The 26,138-nt window shown below is 40.4% G+C and overlaps 2 protein-coding genes across 2 annotated transcripts; one reads left to right on the plus strand and one right to left on the minus strand.

The window, feature by feature from the left end:
- Nucleotides 1-381: 381 nt before the first annotated feature.
- LOC131884071 (uncharacterized) lies at nt 382-12,165 on the minus strand. The gene is made up of 14 exons (XM_059231707.1): nt 12,010-12,165; nt 11,871-11,921; nt 11,658-11,797; nt 11,519-11,585; nt 7,005-7,103; nt 6,858-6,941; nt 6,470-6,502; nt 6,351-6,402; nt 5,756-5,796; nt 5,545-5,648; nt 5,465-5,481; nt 5,325-5,388; nt 4,340-4,496; nt 382-665 (listed from the first exon to the last, which is right to left on the minus strand). Exons 3-14 carry the CDS (start codon nt 11,730-11,732, stop codon nt 502-504), a joined length of 957 nt encoding a protein of 318 aa, XP_059087690.1. The 5' UTR covers nt 11,733-11,797; nt 11,871-11,921; nt 12,010-12,165; the 3' UTR covers nt 382-501.
- A 5,433-nt stretch (nt 12,166-17,598) lies between these two features.
- On the plus strand, nt 17,599-25,655 carry LOC131883452 (uncharacterized). The gene is made up of 15 exons (XM_059230928.1): nt 17,599-17,729; nt 17,793-17,827; nt 17,995-18,100; nt 18,163-18,218; nt 18,280-18,297; nt 18,386-18,458; nt 18,527-18,542; nt 18,640-18,686; nt 20,149-20,253; nt 23,931-24,057; nt 24,129-24,250; nt 24,324-24,403; nt 24,473-24,542; nt 24,610-24,687; nt 25,302-25,655. The coding sequence occupies exons 1-15, from the start codon at nt 17,603-17,605 to the stop codon at nt 25,403-25,405; spliced, it is 1,164 nt and encodes a 387-aa protein (XP_059086911.1). The 5' UTR covers nt 17,599-17,602; the 3' UTR covers nt 25,406-25,655.
- Nucleotides 25,656-26,138: the final 483 nt, after the last annotated feature.

The raw sequence follows: 26,138 nt of genomic DNA on the forward strand, positions 1-26,138 counted from the left end.
GTATGTTATATGGGCAAAGTCTCTGGAAACGGGGTAATTCTTAACATGGGTCATGGCCATTTCATTGGCCTTCCACCCGAAAGATTGCATGTGGTAAAGTTTTAATATTGCCATCAGGTGGCTCAGAGGTAGCCACATTACTTGATCTAACTTTCGTAACAACGTGAAAAACTCATTAACCGGTATTTTGCCGCCAATTTAGAGAAAAGACAATACTGAAGAAAAAAAAACCATTTCCCCAAGTTGCAACTCCGAATGAGAGTTCATGAAACCACGTGGTACTCTCGCTTTGATACGATTCGGTCCCTAACTTCTTCTGACAAATCTGCTAAAATTCTATCTCTAATTGGAAATAAAAAAATGGTCTTTCCAGATGCGTTAATGTATTTTTCCATCAAATGGTTATAATATTTAAAAAAAATGTACATTACAATGTCAGAACAAATAAAAATAGCACGCTTGGAATACATGGGATGCGATTAAGGTTAGCAAGGCTTGATTTTAAATGCAGTTTTGAAGCGTCCATCGGAGATTGAAACCAATGATTCCGCCCGGAATTTTATTCAATTCATTAACACTAGCGAAACCAATCGCTAGATTATTCCCCTTCAAAGTCACCTCATCACTGTCGCTTTGGAAAGTCATTCGAAATGGCCGTTGTTGAGCTGAAACATAGATTGTGGGTGTTAATGATAGATTTTAAGACTTTTTGTGAGCAAGTCACTAGACTGACAAATAGTGGGAAAGCGGTTTACTGGTCGAAGAAAAGAGCTTAAAACAATCCTTCGGCGCCTTTTCGAAATTATTGTGCCTTGTATTTGCGTCATGGTTTCGGTTTCACAGTTCTGATTCTTCGCATGACACCTCACACAAAAGACAGCTTAGCTTCCCTAGAGACCCTGAATGTAGAAGGTCTCTAGGCGTGCCATCTTAGGGTACAAGACTTATAATCTGCTTGTTCCATCCCTTGACCTTAAACAAGAGTTTGACCCTGAGATTTGTAAATGCCGTTGTCATGTTAGTTAATTGTGTTGCGTTTGTAGACAGATGTGAGGTAAATGACATTTAGCAAATAGACAAGGCTGTCTTTCCAGTTGAGAGACGTCTTTGAATCTCGTTGTTCAGCTTTCGATTTACACCTCTTGGAACGTGGTGGGGATGTGGAGCTTACCCTTCTCCTCTCACCACTTAAACGACCATTACGATGGTTTAGGAACATCATTATTGTAAAACACGCTTTCAAAGATTACACTTGTAGTGTGCTTTAGGTGACATAATGTATCATTTTTAGCTATTGTGAGACTATGCAAGAAAAAGAAAAAATAATCTTTCATTTTTCTGATTATGAAAGTCGATATTAATTCGTTGGGAAATTGTATTTACATACGTACAACCGCCGCATTTTGGGGCTAAAAACGATGAAATTTAGACCATCAAATCCCATGTCACTAAATAACGGTGTAATGGATGATATTATGATTTATATTCAAGAGCTAACGAAGTGTGCTCCCAATTTACAATCTGTAAGATTTGAAAATTTTAGGTTTTTTTATGTGGGCTAAAATTCCATGAAGTAAATTGTCCCTTGTAATCTTATGAGGTAGAAGAATGCCAAGATTTGTCTGGGAATTTCCGAAAAACTTTAAAGAGTATTTTCACCACTGTAGTGGCTCACATTATCGGAAGCCAATCGCTTGAAATTGAAAAGCATCTTATTGATCATTAGAGTCAGACTAAAAATGTTTAAAAAAAAAATTTTTTTCACATATTTTGGCGGTTGGGGTCCTAAAAAAATATACTTGTCCATTTTCATATTTTTGACCTTTTCTTCTTTTCTTCCTGTGAATGATACGTAACAGAGGGAAAGGTGACTTCTGAGAACAAGGACTTAATTCAGTTGGGGATCAAATAGGACACAAATCGAATCATTGGCAAAAGTGCCCAAAGCAATAGGAGCTATTTTAGCTATTGTGAGACTATGCAAGAAAAAGAAAATTCAATGGGATTTGATGGGAATTAAAACGGACGTGAATTTTTCAGCAAATGATATAAAGCATTTGGCGTTCGCAATTTTTTTAAAGCATTCGTATGTTGGCAGGACAAAGTTTGTGGAAGAGGGTAAATTCCTAACGTTGTGGTGGGTCATCCAATTGGCCTTCTACCTGGTTCTCCATGTTGGGAGATTTTAAGAAGGTCACCAAGAGTCTCAAAAAGAGTTTTGGGTATATCTTGCTAGATGCAACTGTTGTGACCGCGTGATAAGACGTATTAAGCTGAATTTTGGCCTCTATTTGGAAGAATGTGAAGGCATCTATTATAGAAAAACTGAATATTTTACCCAATCACAATTCAAAGTAAGTGCTCACAAAACCGCGCGGGGGTATCTCATTGTATACTGAACCAAACATTGGAATCTCTTAAAAAGTGTCCTAATGCCGAGCATTGTCATATAGAAGATTTCATTTCTTGTTAATAAAATAAAGAAGCTCAATAGCTCATCCAATATAAGCTGAATGTGTTCCAGAAGGCGGGGTACATTCTAAAACTCCAAAATCTAGGAAGCATTTGTTCCAGAGCAATTTGAATCCAGTAGTTGTGGCTAGCCTTCAAAGAAATTTGGAGTTAATCCCAGGTGGAATTAAGACCTCCATTGAGACAGATCAGTTCAAAAAGGAAAGTAGAGTAGTTCAAGAGGTAAGGTCGAATCCGAAGGCATTTTTCTCTTATGCAAACTCTAAGAGAAAGATCAAACACCATGTGGGGACTTTTGGGGTCAATGGGGAAGCCATAGACAATGTACAGTCTATGGCCAACATACTTGGAGTTCAGTTCTCTAGTGTATTTTCAACTCCAAAGAGTTTAAGAAAAACAGCCCATTGCTCTATTGATAAGTTTGTTGATATTGGCAAGGCTTGTCAAGTTGAGCGTTTAGATGATCTTATAGTCACAGATCAAGATGCTTTAGAGGCCATCAGGGACTTGAGACCCTCGAGCTCACCTGGCCCTCATGGTGTGACATCTCAGTTTCTAATGAAATGTTCACTGGTTCTTGCTCCTGCGTTCTAGTACTTGATGCGTTTCATCTTGGATCAGGGCAAGTTCCCCTCTTCTCTGAACCTACTTCATGTTGTTCCAATTTTCAAAGGGGGAGATAAGTCGCTCCCCAGTAACAATGGTCCGATTTCTCTCACTTCGAATATTGCGAAGGTGTTTGAGAAGATCGTGATGTTGAATGTTGAACTTGTTGAATTTCTTGATATTCAGGCAGTTCTTTCTCCTAGCCAGCACGGCTCCGAGCACATTTTAGCACGGTTACCCAACTGATTGAGCATATAGAGCAGGTTATTGAGGGACTGGAGAGCCATGAATCAGTTGATGTAGTTTATCTCGACTTTGCCAAGGCCTTTGACAAGGTAGATCATGGTCTTTTAGTTAACAGGCTCCATGAGATTGGGATCCANTAGTTTATCTCGACTTTGCCAAGGCCTTTGACAAGGTAGATCATGGTCTTTTAGTTAACAGGCTCGATAAGATTGGGATCCAAGGCAAGGTTCTCAATTGGTTAAGAAGTGTCATTTCTGGTAGGAAGCAATTGGTTAAGGTTGAGGGATCTCTTAGTGACATACATGATGTCGAGTCGGGTGTTCCTCAGGATTCCATTTTGGGTTCTCTCCTTTTCATCATCTTCATTACTCCGCTTCAGAAGCTTGGTAATAGTAATGTCAGTATCTCTTCCTACGCTGATGATACAAAATTGGTAGTTGGTAGGAATGGTCAGAATTCCGGTTGTCTGGTAGAGGTCCTAGAACAAATCTACTCTTGGGCTCCAATGAGTTCCACAGGTTTGCAAAAGGTCTAACAAGTCCCAAGATGTTTCACTAGGAACATCACAGGAATGAGAGAGCTCTCGTATTGGGAGAGATTAAAAAAATTGGGACCGTACAGTGTTTAGAGAAGGCACAAAAGGTATATGATACTAGAAGTTTTTCAAAGCTTTTATGAGCTTTGTCCCAACCCAAGTTTTATTTTTCTTAATTTTTGTAGCAACCGTAGATCTCCTAATTTATTGGGAAGAAAAACGGAAGCGCTGTTGATCCGGTAGCATCTTTCAACTCAGACTTGGACCCAACTTTAGATAACATTCCAGATCAACCCTACATTCAAACACTAACTCGGTCTGCCAACTGAAACTTGTTGGCAGACCAAATTTCATATCGAGATTGAAAGGTACAAAATAGACGTAATGTAACCTTCATTTTTAGTGGTACTGGGAATTACTTTCCCTTTACCGGTTAGAAAAGCATGTGTAAAAAACGGACCCGAAAAGAAAAATACTTACAACATACAGAGCGGGAAGCGAAACGGTTGGCACCAGCTGCGGCCGAACTAAAGAAACGGCCGCAAATACGATCGCTCAACATTACATCGCTTCCAATACTTCCAATGGTGAACGTATCGGCTGGATCGGTTGGCACGTTGGATTGCGCATTAGGGATCTGTAACCAAATCAAATACTGGCATTATACTGGTTCGGGCATTTCAAGAATGGCTGCATTGGTAGATTTGTCTACGATTGATGAAAATCAAACCCTTGCATTAATTCATATCGATACCCAAAGGAATATTTTATTACGACGAAAGGTTTTAGATGACTATGATCTTGAATCAACATAACCTTAATTGTAGGAGATCATGATTGGAGTTACTCGTTTGATCGATTCATCCAACTAATTTTTCTCGTAATGACAAATGCTTGGCTTTGGCAACAAAAGGTCAAGAACAACAAAAAAATACAACACTGTCCACCAAAACATTTCTGTTATGCATTATTTTGTGCAATACAGTGCAATACAAATTTACTCAGTTCTTAATGCCATATCATTCCTCTGAAAAATTCGAAACCTCACATTGTCCCATTAATATTCTAAACCAGTTCAATGTTTTAGATGCGCTAGCGGACAAGAGGCCTTCAATGGCAGACGAAACTCAAAAATTTTTGCCAGACGGCCCGGAAGAAAACAACCAAATGGTCATGCATTCTTGCCAATGGTATTAGCTGTCGTAAAAGATGCTTGTAAGAAAACATGCATTGTTGATTGCAATCACAAATCACATGTCAACAACTAAGTAGTTTGATCCTAGGGTAGGAAAATGCTGAAATCTTTAGCTTTAATCATAACACAGACTGATTAACGAAGTAACGGGCCAAAAAGGTAACCAAAATTGAGTGATTAACCCTATTTCGTCTTGGGGGATCATGCATGGTTTCTGATTAAGCCACAGAAGTTTACATCTTAACATTTACCACGCAATGGCATGCTTACCAGAAGATAGTCTGTGCTGCACTGTCCATCTCTCTCACCTCGTGGTTGTCTTCTCACGCTGGTACTAGAATCAAATCAAGAGGCTACAATTAGTCCTAAAGTTGCTCAAGAACTAATCACTTGCATAACAATGAAGTTACCTTACTCCGAACGAGCCCTAAAATCACAAGTTAATAGTCTTTGATAAGAAACAGAAGATCAATTCCTTAAACAGTGTTACCGTTATCGTGTTTGATCCCAACACAACTGGAATCCAACAAATAGCGCATGTATCCATTTCCTGTCTCCAGCACATGGTTTGTATTTGACTTGACAGATGTGTGGCTAAAACATAATCATCAATTGATTTGAAATCACCTCTATCCCAATGTATAGCACACCATTCTGTCGCTATGCATGCATGCGGCTCTTTTCTTATGAAAAAATCTTACTTGTAGGTTCCACAGTCGGTGATGTGGTAAGGAAGTTGAAACTGAAAGCCAAATCGCAGGAGAAAAGGATTAATAATATAGTCAGTTGATGAATAGACGAATCACTCGACTAAAATGCTTTGATTCGTTTCAGAGACGTTTGATCGTTGCTTCGTTAATTTTGGCATGAACGATTGATTATTAAGGGTGTAAGCTGGTGGCAACCAAACCGGTTTTATTGGGGCATAATGTATGCAATAATGTTGAAGAAATATTCATATTAGACGTTTTCTCCGAAGGCGGGATTCGAGCCCACGCACCTCTGTGGAACCATGTTGCGCTTCTATCGGGTACGTTAGACCATTCAGCTAGCATTATCAAAATATTGGGGATAAGATCGGTTTGAAAAGGTCAAAGCCATAAGAAAAAAGAAGGCATAACCATACGTACACTCAATCATCTTTTAAATTGATGTTAATTCCTCCAAAGAGCCTGAACAAGTAACAAAAGGCTTCCCGCAGAAATCGCAATATGATATGGTTTTGGGCTTACCTCGTACCCTGAACTCTCTCTCTTTCTTCGAAGATTGAAAAATTATAAAATTTTCATTCCTTACCTGGCCACAGTTCCTGTGGTGCCCGTAAAGTATTGTAAACACCCGTCCGGCCCTAAAATGTTTGCAGACAGAAACTGCATTCTCCTGTAATCGGGAAACAGTCAATGTTGTATAATTACCTCCTTGCTCATCACCACAGTTGTATTGGGTCACTAATGTAAGTAGATTCAAAACACTGAAGATTGAAGAACGAAAAAATGTGGTAAATTCCCGTCAACCAGAAAAATGAAAATGACGGGACAAAATGAATTCAAAATTACTTCTATAAAATTCTTCATCAATGCTGTTATCATTCGTCAATGGCTTTTTGAAATGTTTGATAGTGAGACTACGTGATAGTGAATGCCGTGGTCGCAATAGTGGATGATATCCTCTATAGACCTAGCAAGCTCTTCTAGCATGTTAAGCAAATGTTCCAAAATTCAGTGATTTGAATCCTAATTCAAGCACTTTGCAAGTACTTAAGATCGGAATTCAAGGCTCATGGAATTTTTAGTTGCCGCTTTCCTTTTATGTCCCATTCTCGAGTTCCCGATCCAGACAGACTAAATTGAGCTTCGTTACACATATTCCGTGACGCATCCACGATCACTAAAACAGAGAACGAAAAGGATTTCCTTTATATCCAAAAAAGTACATACAAAGAATGCTTACTATGTTGTCCACTATTGAATCCGCAAATGATAGGTGGAGCGAAATTTCCCGGGGAAGTCAGTGTAAACATGTCAGTCGTGCAATCACCGATAGCACCGCCTAAAAAGTATAATGAAGGAGCATTTAACTTGGAATTGATGTTGCTTTAAGTCATTAGTTTGAGATTATACAAAAGATACCAAATAAGGAAATGAAAATTCGAGAAAAATCTATGTTGGTTTGAAGTCAACTGGCCCTCCTGAGGAAACAAAATCATTGATTTGACCGTATAAGAAAGATTAATGGAGTTTAAATTTGAAATATTGGGAGTTGAAAAATATTGAGACGCCACAGGTTTTTGACAAGACCTTAAAGTTATCTGATGGTATATGTTTTCAAAAGCATCCATGTGCTTTGTTCCAACCCACGATTTTGGGTCAATTGTATTGACCGTAGAGGTTTTATGTGCGTTTTGAGCACCTTCTAGGCTTGGAGAATCCAGGCCAGTTCGAACATGAAGTCCACATATCTTCTTTCTCGGGCTCCTTCATTGTTTAATTTGCTTCCATTCCTATAACCGGAATCAATCTCGGTTTTCCATCCTAGTGTGAATCCGCCCTAATTATTTGGTTGGTCAGATAAGATTAGATATGAATATAAGGTTAAGCAAAAAAGTTTTTCGTCTTGAATTGCTAACTAAGAATTACATTCCCGTTGGCGATAACGATATCAACAAAAAGAGGCGAAATTGGCACATGACTCAAAAAAGGCGCCCAATAAAAATATTTTATTGTTTATTGTCTCCGTTGATTGGTAAGTGCACATTCGTTTTGGTGCACAAAACGAAACATCAATGTTTTGAATCGCTACTCCTGTTGTTCAGCAATGGTGATGCGAGAGGAAAGGGATACTATGAACAAGATAATATTGAATTGGTCACCTCAAATGAACTGCTTGCCTTGATTGGAATGTACTTTTACATTTCAATGGGAGCATTCAATTCCATAAGAAACAAGACTTGTTCACATCAACAATGAGCAAATTTCTTTTCATAGTGTCCCAGTGCTCTTTTTTTGGTATGTGATAAAATCCGATTGATATGGTGACCTGTAAGTTCCAATTTATGTCTTTTGTGCGACGATTTCCATTTCACCCATGCTTCATATCTTAAAGTAAACCTGACGGTTTTAAATTGCTACAATTAACCAACAGAGAGCGACATCATAGTGCTGCAGCCTCATATTCTCTGATCTTTTAGTATGGACTCTCGAGATTTAAGCACAACAAAAACAAGAATGCCACTTGAGGAGGTTGAGAGCATAAAGGGCGTCCACTAGAGCCTGGCTTTAAAAGAGGGCGCTCCATCTTTGTGCTTGAAAATCACTAAAATGGGGCCTTTTTTTGAAAAACTGAGGACACCAACATCTTCCAATTGAAATCATGGATAAGTTTTTATTTTACAAGGATGAATTTATTGGTTGTTCTTTGCAGGAATTATCATTTGAATTAATCTTAACAGCCTAACGCCAAACAAGCCCTGCTTTTGCATTTGCCAACACATCTGTTGTTTTTATGTTATGGAAGACAGAGTGTGCCCTAAGACGGAACCTGTAAAGGGACAGACTCGTCAGCTGAGGCTTTTGCTTGGGCTGATTGACAATTACTTGCTGCTTTTCTTCGCCATTCGTTTGGAAGCATTGTCGTCAAAAGTTCAAGCGGACGCACGAAGTTCAGTTCTTGGAGTGCGCTACTTTCCGCTTCTCGAAAAGTCAATACTCATATCAACTTCCCACAAAAGGTAATCACTATTCACTAACCAGGGCTGTCAAGAAATGGTAGAAAGAAAATCGTTGCGGGAGTCATATTTAACTTGGATCTCATATCATTCCACACCTTTTCTCAAATTAACCATTGATGGTAATGTCCATAGTGTTACAAGCTATTCATCTTGAAACGTTTTTTGTAAAAGTTTCTAACATTACAATGAATTTATGACATTAAAGCGGTTACTTAAAACTCTTGTTTATTTCACCCAGAAGTAAAAATGTCGCACAAGATCGTTGTATCAGCTTCTACATCCACGTCACTCCATTCCAAACTTAACGAGGACTTTATCGTGGTTGCGTACTCGATGTCTACCTTCTGAGCTTGAGCAAGACCATTAAAATCAATGGAGTCTCGAACAACAAAAATTCCAAAGATATTAGTATCACCCTCAAGTTCCAAAGGAGCACGGGATAAGGCGTCGGCTACAAGGTTGGATTTTCCGGCTATATGTTTAATGACTAATGAGTACGTGCTTAGCTCAGAAAGGGTTCTTTGCTGTCTCAGAGTCCAAGGTGGAGACTTCCGGCCAAGGGCAAAGGCGAGAGGCAAATGGTCAGTGAAAACTGTAAACGAGCGCACCTCCAATTGCCAACGAAAATGACGAACGGCAAGCTTTACAGCAAAAAGTTCGCGGTCGTAAGCACTATATTGTAGCTCAGGATCTCTTAGTTTCTTGCTGAAATGTGCTAGGGGCAGATATTTGGAACAAGGGGGGCCTGAGTGTAGCTCTAAAAAAGCTCCAACACCAAAGTTGGAGTCATCAGTTGTCAAAGCCAGTTCCGCATTAGGATCTTGATGCACAAGGGGCATGGCATCAGCCAGAGCGTTCTTAGCAGCCGTAAAAGCTTCCATCGACTGTGGGTTCCAATTTAGAGGTGCCTCGCATTACTTTACAAGCGGCTTTTCCGGTATAAGACAAAATCCGATACAGTGATTGAAGAATATTTGCGACATGAGGGAAGAACCTCCAGTAAGAGTTGACCATCTCAATAAATTCTTGAAGGAAGCGAACAGTTGATGGCTTGGGAAAATCACGGACGGCCGCAATCTTTGAAGGCAATGGAGATGCGCCACTACCATTAACAGGATGGCCAAGGAACGTTAGAGAAGGTTTTCCGAATTCACACTTATTCGGGCTGATCACGAGACCATGATCAGAGAGTCGCTTCAACACTTCCCTAAGGTCAATTTGATGCTCATAAGGGGTTGTGCTAGAGATGAGAAGATGGTCGAAATAGCAGAATACGTAGGGTAAATCTCCCAAAATTGCATCCATCATTCTTTGAAATGCATTGCCGGCATTGCGCAAGCCAAATGGCGCGCAAGCGTACTCAAAAAGTCCGAACGGGGGAATTACGGCAGTTTTGAACATGTGAGATTTTTCCACGGGAATTTGATTGTAACCCTTCATGAGACCAATCTTGCTGAATATGTTTTTACCATGAAGTACTCTGTAACTTATACAGTAGTTCGTGGTTTTTACCATAGAGGCCTTGTGTGAAATCCATAATGTGAGGAATGGGTTACTTGTCTGGTTTGGTAACTGAATTCAAGGCAACGTAATCTCCGCATAGTCTCCACGTTTTATTTGGTTTTGGTACCATCACAAATGGGCTCGCCACGGAAGACTTGGAACGTTGGGCAATCCCTAATTTCACATTTTCCTCCATTGCAGCTTTGGCCGCTAATGAACGATTAGGGTCTAGACGACGAGGTTTTGCTCGAGGAAGTGGCCCTGTGGTCTCACTGAAGTGGGTTACTCCGTGACTCACACAAGACGATTTCAATGTAGGGGTGGAAAGGAAACTCCTCCGATAGGCACTGATGCGGGTCGTTGGGGACAATGAAACACTCTAAGCCTAACAAATGCGAGGAATTTTGACCTGATGATAACAGGGGAACATATGTATTTGGGCAATCCGGATCGAGGAGCCTCTGTTCACGAACGTCTAATAAGTAGCCAAAAGACTGCAAAAAGTCATTACCAATGATTGGAGTGCCAACGTCAGCCACAATAAACCTCCACGTGCGAGTCCAAGGACCCAATTCAAGAGGAATCGTGCGGTAACCCAACTGAAAATTGTCGTTTTATTCGCGGCTGTGAGAGGTCGAGTGGAGGGCTCCTGTTTATTTCACCCCTGGCAGTGTGACTACCTAAACATAGCTTGAGTTTTCTTCGACAAATGCATTCATTGTCGTAAAACAAATCTCTAAGATATAATATGAGCTCTTTTACAGCATAAGGATGACCTGAAAGTTCAAATTCACATGGTTTTTGGCTTGCAATAATAAAAATACTATTTCCAGCCGTAAAAGAAAAAAAAAGATTCTTCAATTATTTCATAGTTTCAAAGATATCGGTCCGCTTAGTGTTGTCAAAGCGTCTTTTTTTCCTTGACCTTCTTTGAATTTTAAATACAAATATCCTGTTGTGGTTAACAGTATAGCTTTTTTACCAATCAGATTATGTCACCTCAAATAATTTTGTACATGTGATAAACGAACGTGATTTTATATGATTTGGCATGAGGCCAATGTGTTCAGTTTTTTCCTCATTTTCAATGAAAATGATTTTGAGTTTGGGCGAAGGATTAACACCTTTTTCAATCTTACTTTTGTGTTTTACTACATTTGCTTTCGAAAAACTCGAATAATCCTAGAGTAGGGGTCAGCCAAAACATTTATGTTTGATTCGTCATTTTGCTTACCTGTTGTTGTTATCGCTGGAACGTCGGTAATTACCAACCCAGTAACCGGGCCATTTATGTTGAAGGTCTTTAAGCATAAAACATAAACCAACTGACGAACTTAGGACACCATATCCTTTCGTGATTTGAGACAATGTACCGTAAAATCAAATCGGATTCTGCAGATGTTGTTGTTGGATGGACACACCGTATACGTACAAGGGTTGGCTACCATGCTACCAGAGGGTTGAACCAAATAAGTGCAATTTTCCGATGCTGATTGCCCACAGCTCAAAGAAACTGAAAACGAATGCAAACATAGCAGCCAATAGATGGATTGACTTGATTTGCTCCAACATTTGGAATAACTTACAGGCACAGCAAACTCCAAATCCATTGGCACAACTGCCAACGGATGTTCCATCTAAAATTAGACATTGATTCGACACGGTAATGTTGGACTTAAAGAAAAATCTGCTGAAATACAGTTATTGGACTTTGTTTTTTCAAACCTCTGGCCTCACACTCTCCCTCTAAAAATGAAACATAATATTAGCTGCCGAAAGTAAAGGGATAAAATGCGTCTTACGAGTGTAACAAGTGCCGTTTCGATTGGCATTTCCAATGCAGAAGCCGTTCTAAAAGAAATAGCATGAACCGTTTTCAGAAGTTCTTCTTTCGCAGTAAAGGTCACGATTTGTGGGTAAACATTGCCTTGATAATGGGTTATGACTAGACCTAGGAAAAGAAGTTAAAAACCTAAAACGTAGGTTTTTACCTCTTTGAATCATTTTTTTGCAAACTTACATAAAACGTCGTTTTTGGGAAAAAGAATCCATTTTTTGTACCTTTTTGGGTATATTTCATACTCACTTGTTAAAATGGAAGGTGTAGCCTCATTGGCGCCAATTAGCCCCAATTGCGTGCTACCGTTACTCATACTAATTGTCAACATGTTAATCAGTAGAATATACAACTTTGAGTTCGTTTTGAACCACTGAGTTATCTATATGGTGGCAGCGGTGACTCTCGGTACTAGGTGACGTTGGTGGATTCCAAATCGTTGGGAAGCCTAGGAGAGCCGAATCGGTGTGTGTCGGGTACTTTGTTCAGAAGAAGTAGACAACACGGTACGATATGTCGTACGCAATTGCTCCAGTTGCAAAGACGAAGGGTGACAATTTAGTGGATTACCTCAAGTACTTTGAACGGGTCGCGAACGCTAATGGTTGGTCTGATGCCGAGGCAGCGAAGATTTTCCCTGGATTGTTGGAGGTCGGTTCCACTGTACTTGAAGATGTGGAACCAGTGTCATTGTCAAGCTTTTCGGCAATCAAGAGCTCCCTCATTCTAACGGAGACCTGCTACCGGGAAGCGGCTGTACAAAAGTATTTCTGGTCAATGTCAATGCAACCGAGAGAGTCGGTGGGCCAATATCTGGGGAGATGCAAATCCGTGATTCAGGAATGCTATCCGAAATTTGCCAAAGCCAATAGAGAACAACTCTGTACGGCTAAGGCGGATGTACGGTACATATCCGAAATTTGCCAAAGCCAATAGAGAACAACTAGTTCGAGATCGGTTTGTGCATGGATTGAGCCCCCAACTGAAGGGGGTAGTTCTCGATCAGAAATCCGAAAAACTTGAAGCTGCAGTACAGGCCGCACTTCTTGCTGAAGGAGTACGGGAAACTCTTGGCTCAGTGTCGGACGGAAAAGCAAAAGTAAAGGCTAAGGAGCCTGATCCAATCCCAGCATTCATGGGACAGGCAAGTGGGACTCTAACGTGTTTTAAATGTCGAGAGTCTGGACACATAGCAAGAAACTGCTCGAAGAATCGAAGTAAGACTGGATTTGGGAGAGAAGTACGAAGCATTGGAAGGAGACATTCCAGACCTCAAATCGACGTTGTGCTGAATGGATGCAAGGTACGGGCTTTGGTGGACACGGGAGCGACTGATAGTGTGTTGCCAAGTAATCAATTCAAGGCATCCAGTGGCAACCCAAGCATGTTCAAAACGGCCTCTGGTGGAAACCTGAGCATTGAAGGAACGCTAGTTTGTCACGTGGAGATTGGAGACTGGGAGATGGAGCACAAGTTTCACGTGGGCAACGTCTCGTTGGTAACACTCGAGATGGATTTCCTGGGAGAGAACGGGATGAGCGTGGACACAGCAGTGAAGTCTGTGGTGATGGGAAGATCGTTGGTGCCGTCTATGGAGGACACTGGAGAGGAACAATACAGTATTCTAGCTGGGATCGAATGTGGGTCAGGGGACCAAGAGTGGCGAGTGGAAACCCTTTTTGCGGAGGATTTGGTTAACTTGGAAAGGCGTGATGAGGAAGAAGTCCTACAATATTGCTTACCAACCCAAGTGCAAGAGCTAGAGAAGAAATATCCTCAAGTATTCAAAGGACTTGGACTCACGCATATCGTGGAACATGAAATCAAGACTGGAAACACAACGCCAATCTGCTCACCGGCTCATCGAATGCCAGTGCAGTTGATGGATGGGGCAGCATAGACAGTGGCAAAGATGAAGAGAGATGGTGTGGTCACCAGGAGCCAAAGTGCATGGTGCAGCCCTACGGTGTTAGTAAGAAAGAAGAACGGCGAAGTTCGGGTTGCAATTGATTTTCGGAAATTGAACGAGATTTCGGAAAAGGATGCATTTCCTATGCCGCGAGTGGATGAGTCCTTGGAATTATTAAGGGGGTCAAAGATAGGTCTCAGTCCTAGATTGCAATCAAGGCTACTATCAAATTGGATTGGCGGAGAAAGATCAGGAGAAGACGGCATTTCGTTTTCGGGGGGAGCTATTAGAATTCAAGCGAATGCCCTTTGGGTTGGCATCAGCACCAGCAACGTTTTGTCGGTTGATGCGGAAATTATTTGCAAACGAGTCAAACGTCTTCATTTGCGGTGGAAAGGTGGAAACATTTTCTAATTGGAAGGAAGTTCCTGCTACGCACAGATCATCGTCCATTGGCATGGTTGAAAAGCAAGAAAGATTGCAATGGAAAGTTGGGGAGATGGGCATTACGACTGGCCGAGTTTGAATTTGAAATCAAGCATATTGCTGGAGCGTACAACCAGGATGCAGATTGCCTCTCGAGAGTAGTTTCAAGCATGGAAAGCAGTGGAAAGTTGAGAAGAGCTCAAGACGAAGATCGTGGACTTCAAGATGCAATGGAGAAGGAGCGAGGCAAGTTTACCCTAAAGGACGGAGTGTGGTTTCGCAGGGTGGAAGATGAACTAAAATTGTGCATACCGGCGGCCCGCAAGGAAGATATTTGGATCGAGTTTCACGAAAAGTTGGGGCATGTGGGACCATGGAAGGTTTTGGCTTTGGTAAAGGAACGATTTTTCTGGCCGAAAATGAGGGACGACATCAAAAGATGGGCGAACAAATGTGGAACATGTGCTGTAAAGAAAGGTTTTCTTCCACAGCCACGGACAGCACCAATGATCGTTGTGGATGATAGCCTCTTGGAACCAATGGAGAAAGTGGCGATTTATGTCATGGGACCATTGCCGCGGTCCGAGGATGGGAAGAAGTACCTGCTTGTGTTTATGGACTGTTTCTCAAAATGGGCGGAAGCAAAACCTGTTGAACAACTGGGAGCGAGGGTTTTGATTGAGTGGTTTGTCAATGACATCGTGCCAAGGTTTGGGGTACCAAAGGAGGTGATCCTTGACCAAGGATCTGACATGGTGTCTAGGGAGTTTAAGGATTTTTGTGAAGACATGGGAATGAAGCAGTTGGTGACAACACCGTATCATCACCAGGCAAATCCCGTCGTGAGGTTGAACCGCTCGTTGCTCAACAAGGTCAGAATGTTTGTGGATGACCACCAGAGAGATTGGCTGCTTCATGTGACGTCTGCGTTATTTGGTTATCGCACAACAATGCATTCATCTATTGGAGTGTCGCCTTTTGAGGTGCTGTATGGAAGGAAGCCAAGGTTCCCAGTGGACTTGAAATTCCAAACAAGCTTGAATGAGTCTAAGGGAATGGACGAGTTTGTACAACGAATGGTACGTTATAGGACGAACGCGAGAAGCGTGAGTCGTACCAAGGCAAAGGGAAGAAAAGTGGAGTACAACAAGAGACACCACGTGTCGCCAAGAAAGCTTCAGATTGGGGAGTACGTGTACATGAAGAGGCAGCAATTTGGCCCTGGACAGAGCAAGAAGTTGTCTGCATTATGGATTGGACCGTTCAGACTTGTGGAACAGATTTATGGTGTAAATTGGAAGATCGAAGGAGAAGACGAAAAATCAAAGATCGTGCATGTCAACTTATTGAAGAAATCTGAAGACGATGGAGAAAAGATCGTGCATGTCAACTTATTGAAGAAATCTGAAGACGATGGAGAAAAATTGGCTTTACTTAGAGGACGAGGAAGACCGAAAAGGATTCCCACGAAATGACTTAAACGTACTCTTGAGATCCAAGGATCTGGTGGGAAGGTGTAGCCTCATTGGCGCCAATTAGCTCCAATTGCGTTCTACCGTTACTCATACTAATTATCAACATGTTAATCAGTAGAATATACAACTTTGAGTTCGTTTTGAACCACTGAGTTATCTATAAAGGGTAAAATGTTTTTAGTTGCTGTTGCAGTGGGTTTGACTGGAAACAACAACTTGAAATATGGCTATAAATGAGCAACCATTCTTATATTTTTTTCTTTTTTCTTTTATAGAAAAATATGATATCATCTATTGAGTACGTTTGTAATAAACTTCAGAATACTTTTCTCATAGAATATTTTATCTTTTGGTTACCTGTTTTGCTGATTTGTTCTACCTTTTCTTCCCAGGTCCAGTTATGACTTATGACAATTAAAGCGATCCTCCACGTAAAAAAATGAGTTTTGGACTAACCCACTAGAAAAACAGTTGTGTTCATTCATCCTCTTTATATTGATGATTTTCATACGTTCAGGGAGTCGTTAAGTGTAAAGATGTTAAAAATAAGGTATAAGTAATAGTTTTGAGATGTCCAAGATCCCCCCATAGCCGATGGTTTGTTTTATTCGACACTTACTTGAAATTGAATGACTTGGAACAAGGACAAAACTGAAAAAAACAGATAAAAGAAAGCACTTAGAAAATACTCGTACTCAGGTTTACAGAGCAGTAAGTGTTTCCGTCTTCGCATACCTTTTCCATCTCGTGTCCGTTTAAATGAAGTGAGATTTTTGGGTGATGTTACTGAGATATCAGCAAGGAGACAAATTAAAAAGGCACTGCCCCAATATTTTCCAAACATGTTTCTTTTCAACGTTTCGAGATAAGTATCGCCAATTCCCAAATCTTCGAGGAGTTGATGATCAACGTGAACAGACCTCGACTTTCCGTCTAGAGCTTCAGTTGTCGAATGACTCCGTGGATGCACTCTGTTGTGAGCAATTTTGGTTTTCAGGCTCCTTTAGACAAACGGGCACAAACCATGCACGCCCAAGACATCGGGTCATTCATTTCAGCATTTTTATGCGCAAACGGGGAGGAGCTATTCTTTAGAGGCAGCCAACCGCAATGTCTCTAACTTTTTTGTATGCGAGCAATATAACTCCAGAGAGTCAAATATTCTAGATTGCAATGGACATCCGTTTTTGCTATTCAAGGGTCACAGTAGAGCGAATCTTTAAACGTTTATGAAATTAGTGATGACAAAATTTTCAACGTGCAAACCGGATAGCAAATGCTTCAAAAGAATTCATGATCAACGGTTGGCAATAGCATTTCTAGATTGAACTTCTCTATTGGACATTGTTTTACCTGAGAACAGTTTTTTAAACGTTTGTACCTTTGAGTTAAGGCTTGTATTGGCTCACCACTTTGGCGAGCATAATTTCATACCGGTTAACGTCCAAGCCCCTACCTCCGAGGTACAAGCTTTAAAAAAACAGGCCCTGGATTAGATCTCCATTGCGAAGCCAGAATGACCAATCGCTGAAGAGTATTGCGCGCCTAAGCGAATCTTCTAGATCCTGAAGAAAGATTACCGTCTAAAAAGATATCGCAGGCCAAGCATAAACTCAAAAGATTCTTTCACATGCAGACATTCTTTTTTGACGACTCTGCGAGAAAACAACCATGCTGCTGAAGGGATCCCTGGTCGCCATACTTCATCTTCTGCTTCACACTTTGTTCAGTTTTGAGCTAGTTCAAGGTTCAGTTCAAAACAAAAGTGTTCACCAATCAAACTCTCATCGACAAAAGAGTAAGTAGAACTTCAGTTGTTTCTTGCATTCCAAGAACGCGTTCATGGGTTCTTTTCTTTTAGGGCTTTTCAGTCTCTTCAATATTGTTCAGTTCCAGGTAGATCTTCAGCTCAATTATGTATATCTTTGTTTACTCCCAAAATGCTGCCATCAGTTATACATATTTAGTTCCAACTCCACAAAATTTGCTTCATCTGTTGCAAATATTGCTTGTATTTGAGTTGCTTTGAGCCAATTTTTGGTTCTCATTATTATTGTTTTCAGAACGGTCCATGCACAACTACTTCAAATGCCGACACAACTGGAACATGTTTGAGCACTCAAGAATGCAACGCTCAAGGCGGAACGATGGATGGAAATTGCGCTTCAGGTGGACCATATTTTATCATTTGGTCACCTAATTGCGTGTCATTAAGAGCTCCAACTTTTTAGGGTTCGGCGTTTGTTGCGTTTTCATTGTGACCGGATGCAATGGAGTTGTCAACCAAGTATTTTGAGGAAAAAATTAAAAGTTTTCTAATAATTAGTTTAACACTATCCTTTTTTTAGAATTGCACAATGGTTCGGGTAAGCTGAAGAAAAATGTCGAGCAACCTGAGTGTGTCCTCTTTTATTCTTTTTGTTATGAAAGGCCTAATTGATATTTTTTCCATAGAACATGGGATTTCCGGCAGCAGACCCCAACAACGGCCGGACTTGTTCAATTTCCATAAATCGGTTATCGCAAGGTGAAAAGTTTGGCTTTCAAGATTGTTTACCAAATCACGTCTTTGATCTGTGCGTTATAACTTTTTAGATATCTGCCAAATCAGGTAAGCTTCATAATTTGATGACTTTTTTGTTTCTCATTCCGGCCCAAAAGATCATAACCCACAATTTCAGGAAAATTAACGTTTATCATGTTTTTAGATTGGATTTTCAGTCAAGAACTGTCATACCACTGGGAGCTGGACAAGGTAAGGCCCAGCAAACTTAGCTTGTAAATGATTTGACAAACTTTCAATTATCATTCCGTTTTTGTTTATGTAAATTTGCTTGTCATGGGAAGCTTATGGAATTTGGCCGTTGTATTACAGGGTGGGCCCAAACACTAAAACCCTCTACCTAGATAAATAAGTTTGGCTCGTTTATAAATATGACTGTTATGTCAGCTGTAACTCTTTTTTCAATGAATTAGAGTCTTGTGAACAAAATTCAAGAGGAACCTTTAAAAAAATCCACACAAACATCAGACTTGAACTCAAAAAGGCAACAGCTGGCGGATCTCCTCCGTGCCGCCGACGTCGTCAAGTTGCCATTATGAACTTCTTGAAAGTGACAAAAGCTATGGTCTGAAATGTCCCAAAACGCCTAGATGAGACTGGCCATGATGGCCAAGCAACATCATGGAGTAGGCCGACTTTGCTTCACCAGGTTAAAGGCTTGGAGAGGGCAGTCAAAGGTCAGATCCGGAGAAAATCCACGGGGATAAGTTAGGAAGTTGGTCAAGGAGCCCAATGTCAGCAAAAGACAATGAGGAATGTTGTTAGGGATCTCAGGGTGAAATTGAGAGTCGCCCTTGTTCGCTAGCTAATCAGCGAGTCCCCCAGATTGAAACGACTTGAGAGATGTGACAAGATCAACTTCTTCAAACACAAGCCATGACCAAGCTCGGTGATATTGTTCTCCAACGAGAAAGTGTTAACCGTCAATGTTATAACAAAGCAAATAGATGACGGACACTTGTTATCTGAGCCTATGCTTGATGTGGTTCATTTCAGGACCTAACATCCGGCCAACATCATGGCCTTTGACTTGATTGCGTCAGATGGCAGAGCCTTGTCCCTGATTTTTGTTCAAGGAGTAAAAATCAACGCGGACATCTTTATCTCCATTTTAGAAGATGTCTAGCCATGGGTGAATACCACCTATGGAACAGATGTCCATGTTGTCCTTGTAAAGCTAGACGAAGCAACCCCTCATTCCCCGAAAAAAGACTCAGGCTTCGCTACAATCAGATCTCGCAACTTTGGATTTTGGCCCAAGGGCTTTCAGCCCCAAGCTCGTCAGATCTGAATTCATTGGACTTCTCAACCTTATCAGGGGTAACGAGGGTGGCTTGCGGGATGTCCCAAAATTCAATCAGTTCATGAGAGAAAACCATCAGGGCTGCCTAGAAAACCATGACTTAGGAACACATTGTTACCGTGTGGAGAGGTTTTAGACGTCATGTGTCTTGTGTGGTTGAAAATGAGTGGGGTTCATTGAACAAAAAAGTATGTATGTACCACTAGAATTTTCTTTTAGTTCAAAAGTTTTTTTTGTATCTTGGCTGGGTTAGCCAGCATGATCGACTAATCATTTTTTAATTAAAGGGTTTTAGTGTTTGGGCCCACGCTCTACATGCAGTCTGACTTCGTTGCTCTTGTTCACTTACAGGTGTTTGTGGTGGAATTGGAGACACTTTGAATGTGATAAGTCCTCATTCTGGATCCCAAAGTGCCTTCCCTCCGACGATTTGTGGCACTCTCACCGGACAACACAGTACGTAATAGTCAAACAATGTCACAAAAGTGAAATGCCATCCTTTGCGAATACTGATTGGTAGTTTTACTACCCTTGGCCTGTTTCTATTCCTGTTGATCCTGAGGCAAGTTTCTTAAAGGTCTTCATACCTCAGAGTCTGGTACTTGGACGTTATTCAATATGAAAATACGCTGACTTGAGTGGTGAGTTGATGCTTATTCTCAGTAACGTCCAAGTCTTAACTCCGAGATAGCAGCGTTTCAAAAACAGGTCTCTGGACACGGATCAAGCCCATTAAAGCTCCAATCGATAGGAAATCAAAGCTAAAACCAATCTTACATTGTCATTTTTCCATTTATGTCAGAATGTCCAACGGCAAATTGTTAAAAGCACTTCTATTGACAAGATTTTCCTTTCCTAAGACTTCCTTTGAACACTTGGAGGGCTGGCTCCAAATTATCATTATTCTATCCGAAGGCGTATCAGTTTCGTGTTCGTACTGTTTATGCAAACTCAAGCAAGCAAGAAAATAATAACCCAAGTCAAATCACCGCAACATGTTTTGATGACAGCTGGGGTAGTCTGCTTGTTCTTAATTTCAAACATTTTAAAATATCCTTTCACCACCCGATGCTAACACAACCAGATACACCATTTGCATTTTAAAAGTTCCTTCAAATACATTGTTGATGTTCTGATATCTATATGAGGCTCATTTGAGGGTTTTACCTTTTCATAATGTGGGACATCTTTCACACCTTAGACACAATTCACATCTGAGATATCTTTCGCATCCTTCACATCTTATTCATACTGTATCTTCAAGATAACCTTTTAACCACATTGACCGATTGTTTTTTCTGGTCAAAGGGACAGAGATGTCTTTCTCGGGCAGCCTCGGCCAGGCTTTTCTAGCATAATTGACCTGATCCGAGGTGTTCGTTTCCGACGGCTGACTCTAGTCATGGATTTCTCCATGCTCTGGTTGAAGAGAAGGAGGTTGTGGCCAAACAACTCAAATGTTCTTTATGGTCTCATATTTGATCCTCCAGCATTATAATCACTAAGGGCTTTTGTATATTAGATACCAGACCAGTTTATGCATTGAAAAAGAACTTCTCGTCGGTACTCATAATAAGCATAACTTAAAAACGTAAATGAGAGGCGTATGAAACTTGAGGAGCATACTTTTGAAAATGGGCTTGTTCTTGCTTCTTCTTCTTCTCTGTTTATGTGCTCAGTAATTTTTTATGTATTTGAAGGAGTTCTTTGGGCAAAAAGAAGATAAGCGTCGTTATCATATGGAAAATAAGCATTGAGTGCTTTTTGTAAATCGACGTCAAGGTATTCACGAAACTTCAACAAGCCATTCCAATCTACGTAGATTGCACTCAAGTCGGTCGACATTGCGAGGTGCTTCAACCATTTTTTGGGTAAAACCTTTTTCTCCCATCAGCTGCACGTTTTGTCCGGCAAATTGAGCAGTATATCGAATCTGTGTAAATCTGTGGTCAAAGGAACAGATGGATTTGGAGCTGAAATCCTTCCTTTCTTGTGATGGCTATGCCAGAGTATAAAAACTTCAAAAGTTGAAAATCTACCTGAAGAAAGTGTTCCCTAATGGTGGCTTTTTCTTAAAAGACATTGCTCGTTTCTGATACAAGGAATAAATGACTTTCAATTAGGCGAACCATTTTTGAATAAGAAATATGTCAACCAAACAACCACCTGGCAAGCCAAGGGTGTACCTTGCCAAAACAATGCCGGGACATATGAGGGCACTTTTTTAAATTGAGAAGCCAAATGGCACAACTTCATTGTGCATGACGAGTTCACTGGCCGTTCATGACAAAGTAAGTTAGATTTGAGAGTATATTTCTTAAAAACTTATCCTACATCCAACCCACATGCAGTAAACAACACTCGCGAATACTGGATTGATCGGCGAAATATTTACAGGTAAAGGACACCAAAAATCATGACGCTAGCACAAATTGTTATAAGAGAGTAAACCTCCTGAAAACCTCTGGATAGCCAATATTGGCGAAACTAACAGAGAACGTGAAATCTCAAGATCTTAAAAGTAAATTTCAAGTGGGTGAGTACTTCTGATGGGATCAAATTAATAATCACGTCAGGTTGGAATTAGGGTTATCAATTCATATTTTCAATGGAATATGACATCGCTACAGGCATGTTGGAAACCCGTTAATGAGCCTTAAAATGTAACCCTGATATTTCTTGTGTCAAACCAGGGCTGCCTTTTTGCTGAAACTTAGCTTTTAACATTTATTTATTTGTTTATTGCGACAAATCTAATTCTTCATTGCGGCAGCAGAGGAATTTAGAGTGATATGCGTGGTTTTGTTCACTAAAACCTGTACAGATATAGTTGTCAGATGGGCTAAACTGGAATTCTCTCTTTGTATAGGTTAGATGATGGTCAAAGCCGTAGATTTCTTTAGATTGGGCCTTCGGATGTCAGGATTGGTGGGGATTGGTTCATATTCACCAACCTATATTCACTACTGTACATAAAAGAAAATTGCCCAAAATTCCCCTCTACATCTAGCTTGAACAACAGAAATGTGACTCAGATCGATAAAACCAATATGATAGCAAGTGGGCCTGATAGTCTCACAATACTTGAATGACATTTTGTGTTCTCTGAAGTAGAAAGGAAGATTTCCTGGCTAATTTCCTTAAACTTGTAAGGGCGGATTGGCAAATGAACAACCCAAAATCAGGTAACTTCATCGAGAGATGAGTTAATCTCGAACAAGTCATAGTTTGACAAGTCAACAATGTTTATTGAAATTAGTGGCCTCTAGAAAAATTTAGAAGTCCGTGAGTTCATGGCTTATCATGTACCATGTATATAGAAGGTATCTAACACGAAGCACACGATAAGCCAAAAGTGCTGAGAAGTTATCACCTTCTGAGCAAGTGAGCCATAAATTGCCCATGGATGGGTTGAATAAGGTTTTCTCGACGTCGCCTTCCAACACTCATTTTATCTCCTGCAGCGCTATTCGATATATCAAGCTTTTGATTTATACGTACGTAGAATGTAACTGGACGTACACCGTTCCCGCGTTAGAAGAGTGATTCTTTTTGAGTTCGAAGTATTAATCGTCTTCCTCAGCACCGGGATGACTTGTCCCTATATGGGTAAGCAAAAAAATTATGGTGCCATGTCGATTGTGAATCTTTTGATTCATACCCAATAGGCTAATGATCCAAAGAAAGTGTTACGAAAATAACAGAGTCAAATTCAAGTGAGTAACCGTGACCATCCTTGGCATCACAAACGATGAAAAAGGCGTGAATTCTGAAAAGTGTCCTGTTGTTTTCAGCGAGGTTCACGATTGCTGGGAAATACGTTAGAATCCTAGGTCTCTAATTCAGTATCAAACGTGCAACTTGACCGAAGAACACAACCATTGTTATTTAGCAAAATAATTCTACCAAAAGCCATTTCTTGTTACTCATAGATTAAGTAATTGTCTGTCGGATTTTCGGTGCAAAAAACCTCACTTCTTGGTGAACTTGGTCAACTAGTAAAGTTGAAGTGTATCTTCCTTTTGCCCTGCCTTTTATCTTTGAATGCATCAACTGGGAACTTAAGCAATCAGTAAATGTACGATACGAAGATGCAAGAGGCCAAAGAATGATAGAACTTTTCTGCTTTTCAGTGTATTTTGAGAGCGGAAGATCAGGCATTTTGGCCGGCCAAATAAATATCGTTCAAGGTACCGGAGTCAATAGTGACAGACGCTACAACATTAAAGTATCCTACATAGAGTGCACCAGTATTGTTCGGTAAATCAAATTACTCTGCGCCTCTTTGTCATGTCAACCAGAATGAACTTGTGTTCAAAATATGTTTTAAGGGCGCCAAGTGGTTGTACACAATACTTCATTGGCTTGGCGGGAACCATCATGTCCTATAACTTCCCAGGCGGACAAATACTTGTGGACCAACTCTACACCAATTGCATCCGTCAAAACGAAGGTACGTTGAAACTTCATGTAAAAGTGAAGCGTTGATTTTTCTTCACACCTTTGCTTTTACATCTTATCCGTAGGTTATTGCTCAGTCCGATATGCAGAGTCGCCGATTACAACACCTGACCCATTTGATTTGACGGCAGACGTGAGAGTTAGGGTGAGAGTGGCAGGTAGCTTTTTTCAAATTCTGCAAAGTTTTTTTCTATTAATTGGCATATTCTTTTAGATTGCTTGCGATAGCGTGAATCAAATTTCTATTCCAAGTTCCATTTTGGTGCCAGAGGAAGGAGGCAATAGTATGTTTATATAGATAAGATAATGAAACTGTCGCCAATATTATAGACCCAAAAACTATCTTTTTAGTTCGTATTGCACCATCCGTGAGATGCGGCACGATTTTTGGAGGACTCGCTCGATCTACAATCCCTTCAACCCTGACTTGTAAGCTACTATTTTGATCCGACTTACTAAGAAGCCCTAGAGACCAGACTGAGGAGACGAAATTATTCCTTCTCTGCTATTAGTTTCACAACACGAAAAATAGTTGTAAACAAAATGTTGGAATTGATTTGCAAACAGATATGTATTTGAAATTTACATAACATAATTGAATGCAAGGGCAGTGGCTGTGAGATGTTCAATGCATTTGAACTCGTTTCAAAACTTTGAGCTCAAAATGATATCCTTTCTGATGTCATTTCTGAGCAATCTTAATGTCAAGAATGTCTGGCTCTATCAATTGCAGTTCATGATTTGATGAAATTGGCCTCATGGAAGTGACGTACTTTTAGGCTCAATTGCTAGATTGGCGATCTGGTACGTGCAGATATTTTGTCAATTAAATCATCAACCTTCAACAAATTTCATCTTTTGTAGCCGGCCGAAACTTTTTCATATCAAACTTCAAAATATTCAAAGTTCTGCCTTTTCCATAGATTCAAATTCAAAGTTATTGGGTACCAAACGTATCACCTCCTAAGAGCAACGCATTCGTTACAAAGATTGACGAATCAAGATTAGTCGTTCAATAGATCCCAAACTTTTTCCATTTTCAGCTGAAAGGGGAGTGCCTTTCGTAGTTAACGTTCGCACCAGACCCGCCTTCACAAACAACGCATTTTCCGGTTTCAGCTTGGACTACACCCAGATTCCGTGTTAATCTGAACTTACTTATGAGCAAACTTTTAAATGCTAACCACACCCACAGAAAATGAACCAATCTGATTTGGAACCGGCAATGCCCGTTGGAAAAAAGGACGATGTGATGGCATGGCTCGACCCTCCGACTCTATCTAGCAATGACCAATATTAAAATAATAATCTTCCAAATAATGTCTGCTTTGGTATTCAAAGCTCTAAACAACAACAATAATCATTTTACAATGTCAGGACTCAATAATAAATGCCGATAACTCCATTAGTGTACTTCAATTCAATGAAGGTCTTGCCGACTTCAGACTAGTACAAAAAAGGCAACCAAATTCGAGGCCTGTTTTTTTAAAGCTCGCAGCTCGTAGTTATGGGCTAGGAAATTAACCGGTATGAAAAATACACTCGCCAAAATTGTGAGAGGATGCTCATCGTTCTGGGTAACGGTCTAGCCTTAACTCACTTGGACGAGCGTTTGAAAAACTCGGCTCCGGATAGAATTCGGGGAATTTGCAGCAAGAACATTTTTTACTTGAAATTGGCAACAAAAGTTAACGTTCAGGTCGGGCAGCAACTCCTTGCATCAACAATTCAAATCAAATGCACATAATCCATTATTTATCTTCAACCATTTTGATGTCTAACTTAATCGTCATCGACTGACAAAGATGCAAATAGTTTCAACTTTTCTCCACAAACCATTCGTGGATATGAATGTGATTTCCACTAGCTTTCTTGACTCA

This window comes from Tigriopus californicus, chromosome 7 (genome assembly GCF_007210705.1).
Source record: "Tigriopus californicus strain San Diego chromosome 7, Tcal_SD_v2.1, whole genome shotgun sequence".
Taxonomy (NCBI): Eukaryota; Metazoa; Arthropoda; class Copepoda; order Harpacticoida; family Harpacticidae; genus Tigriopus; species Tigriopus californicus.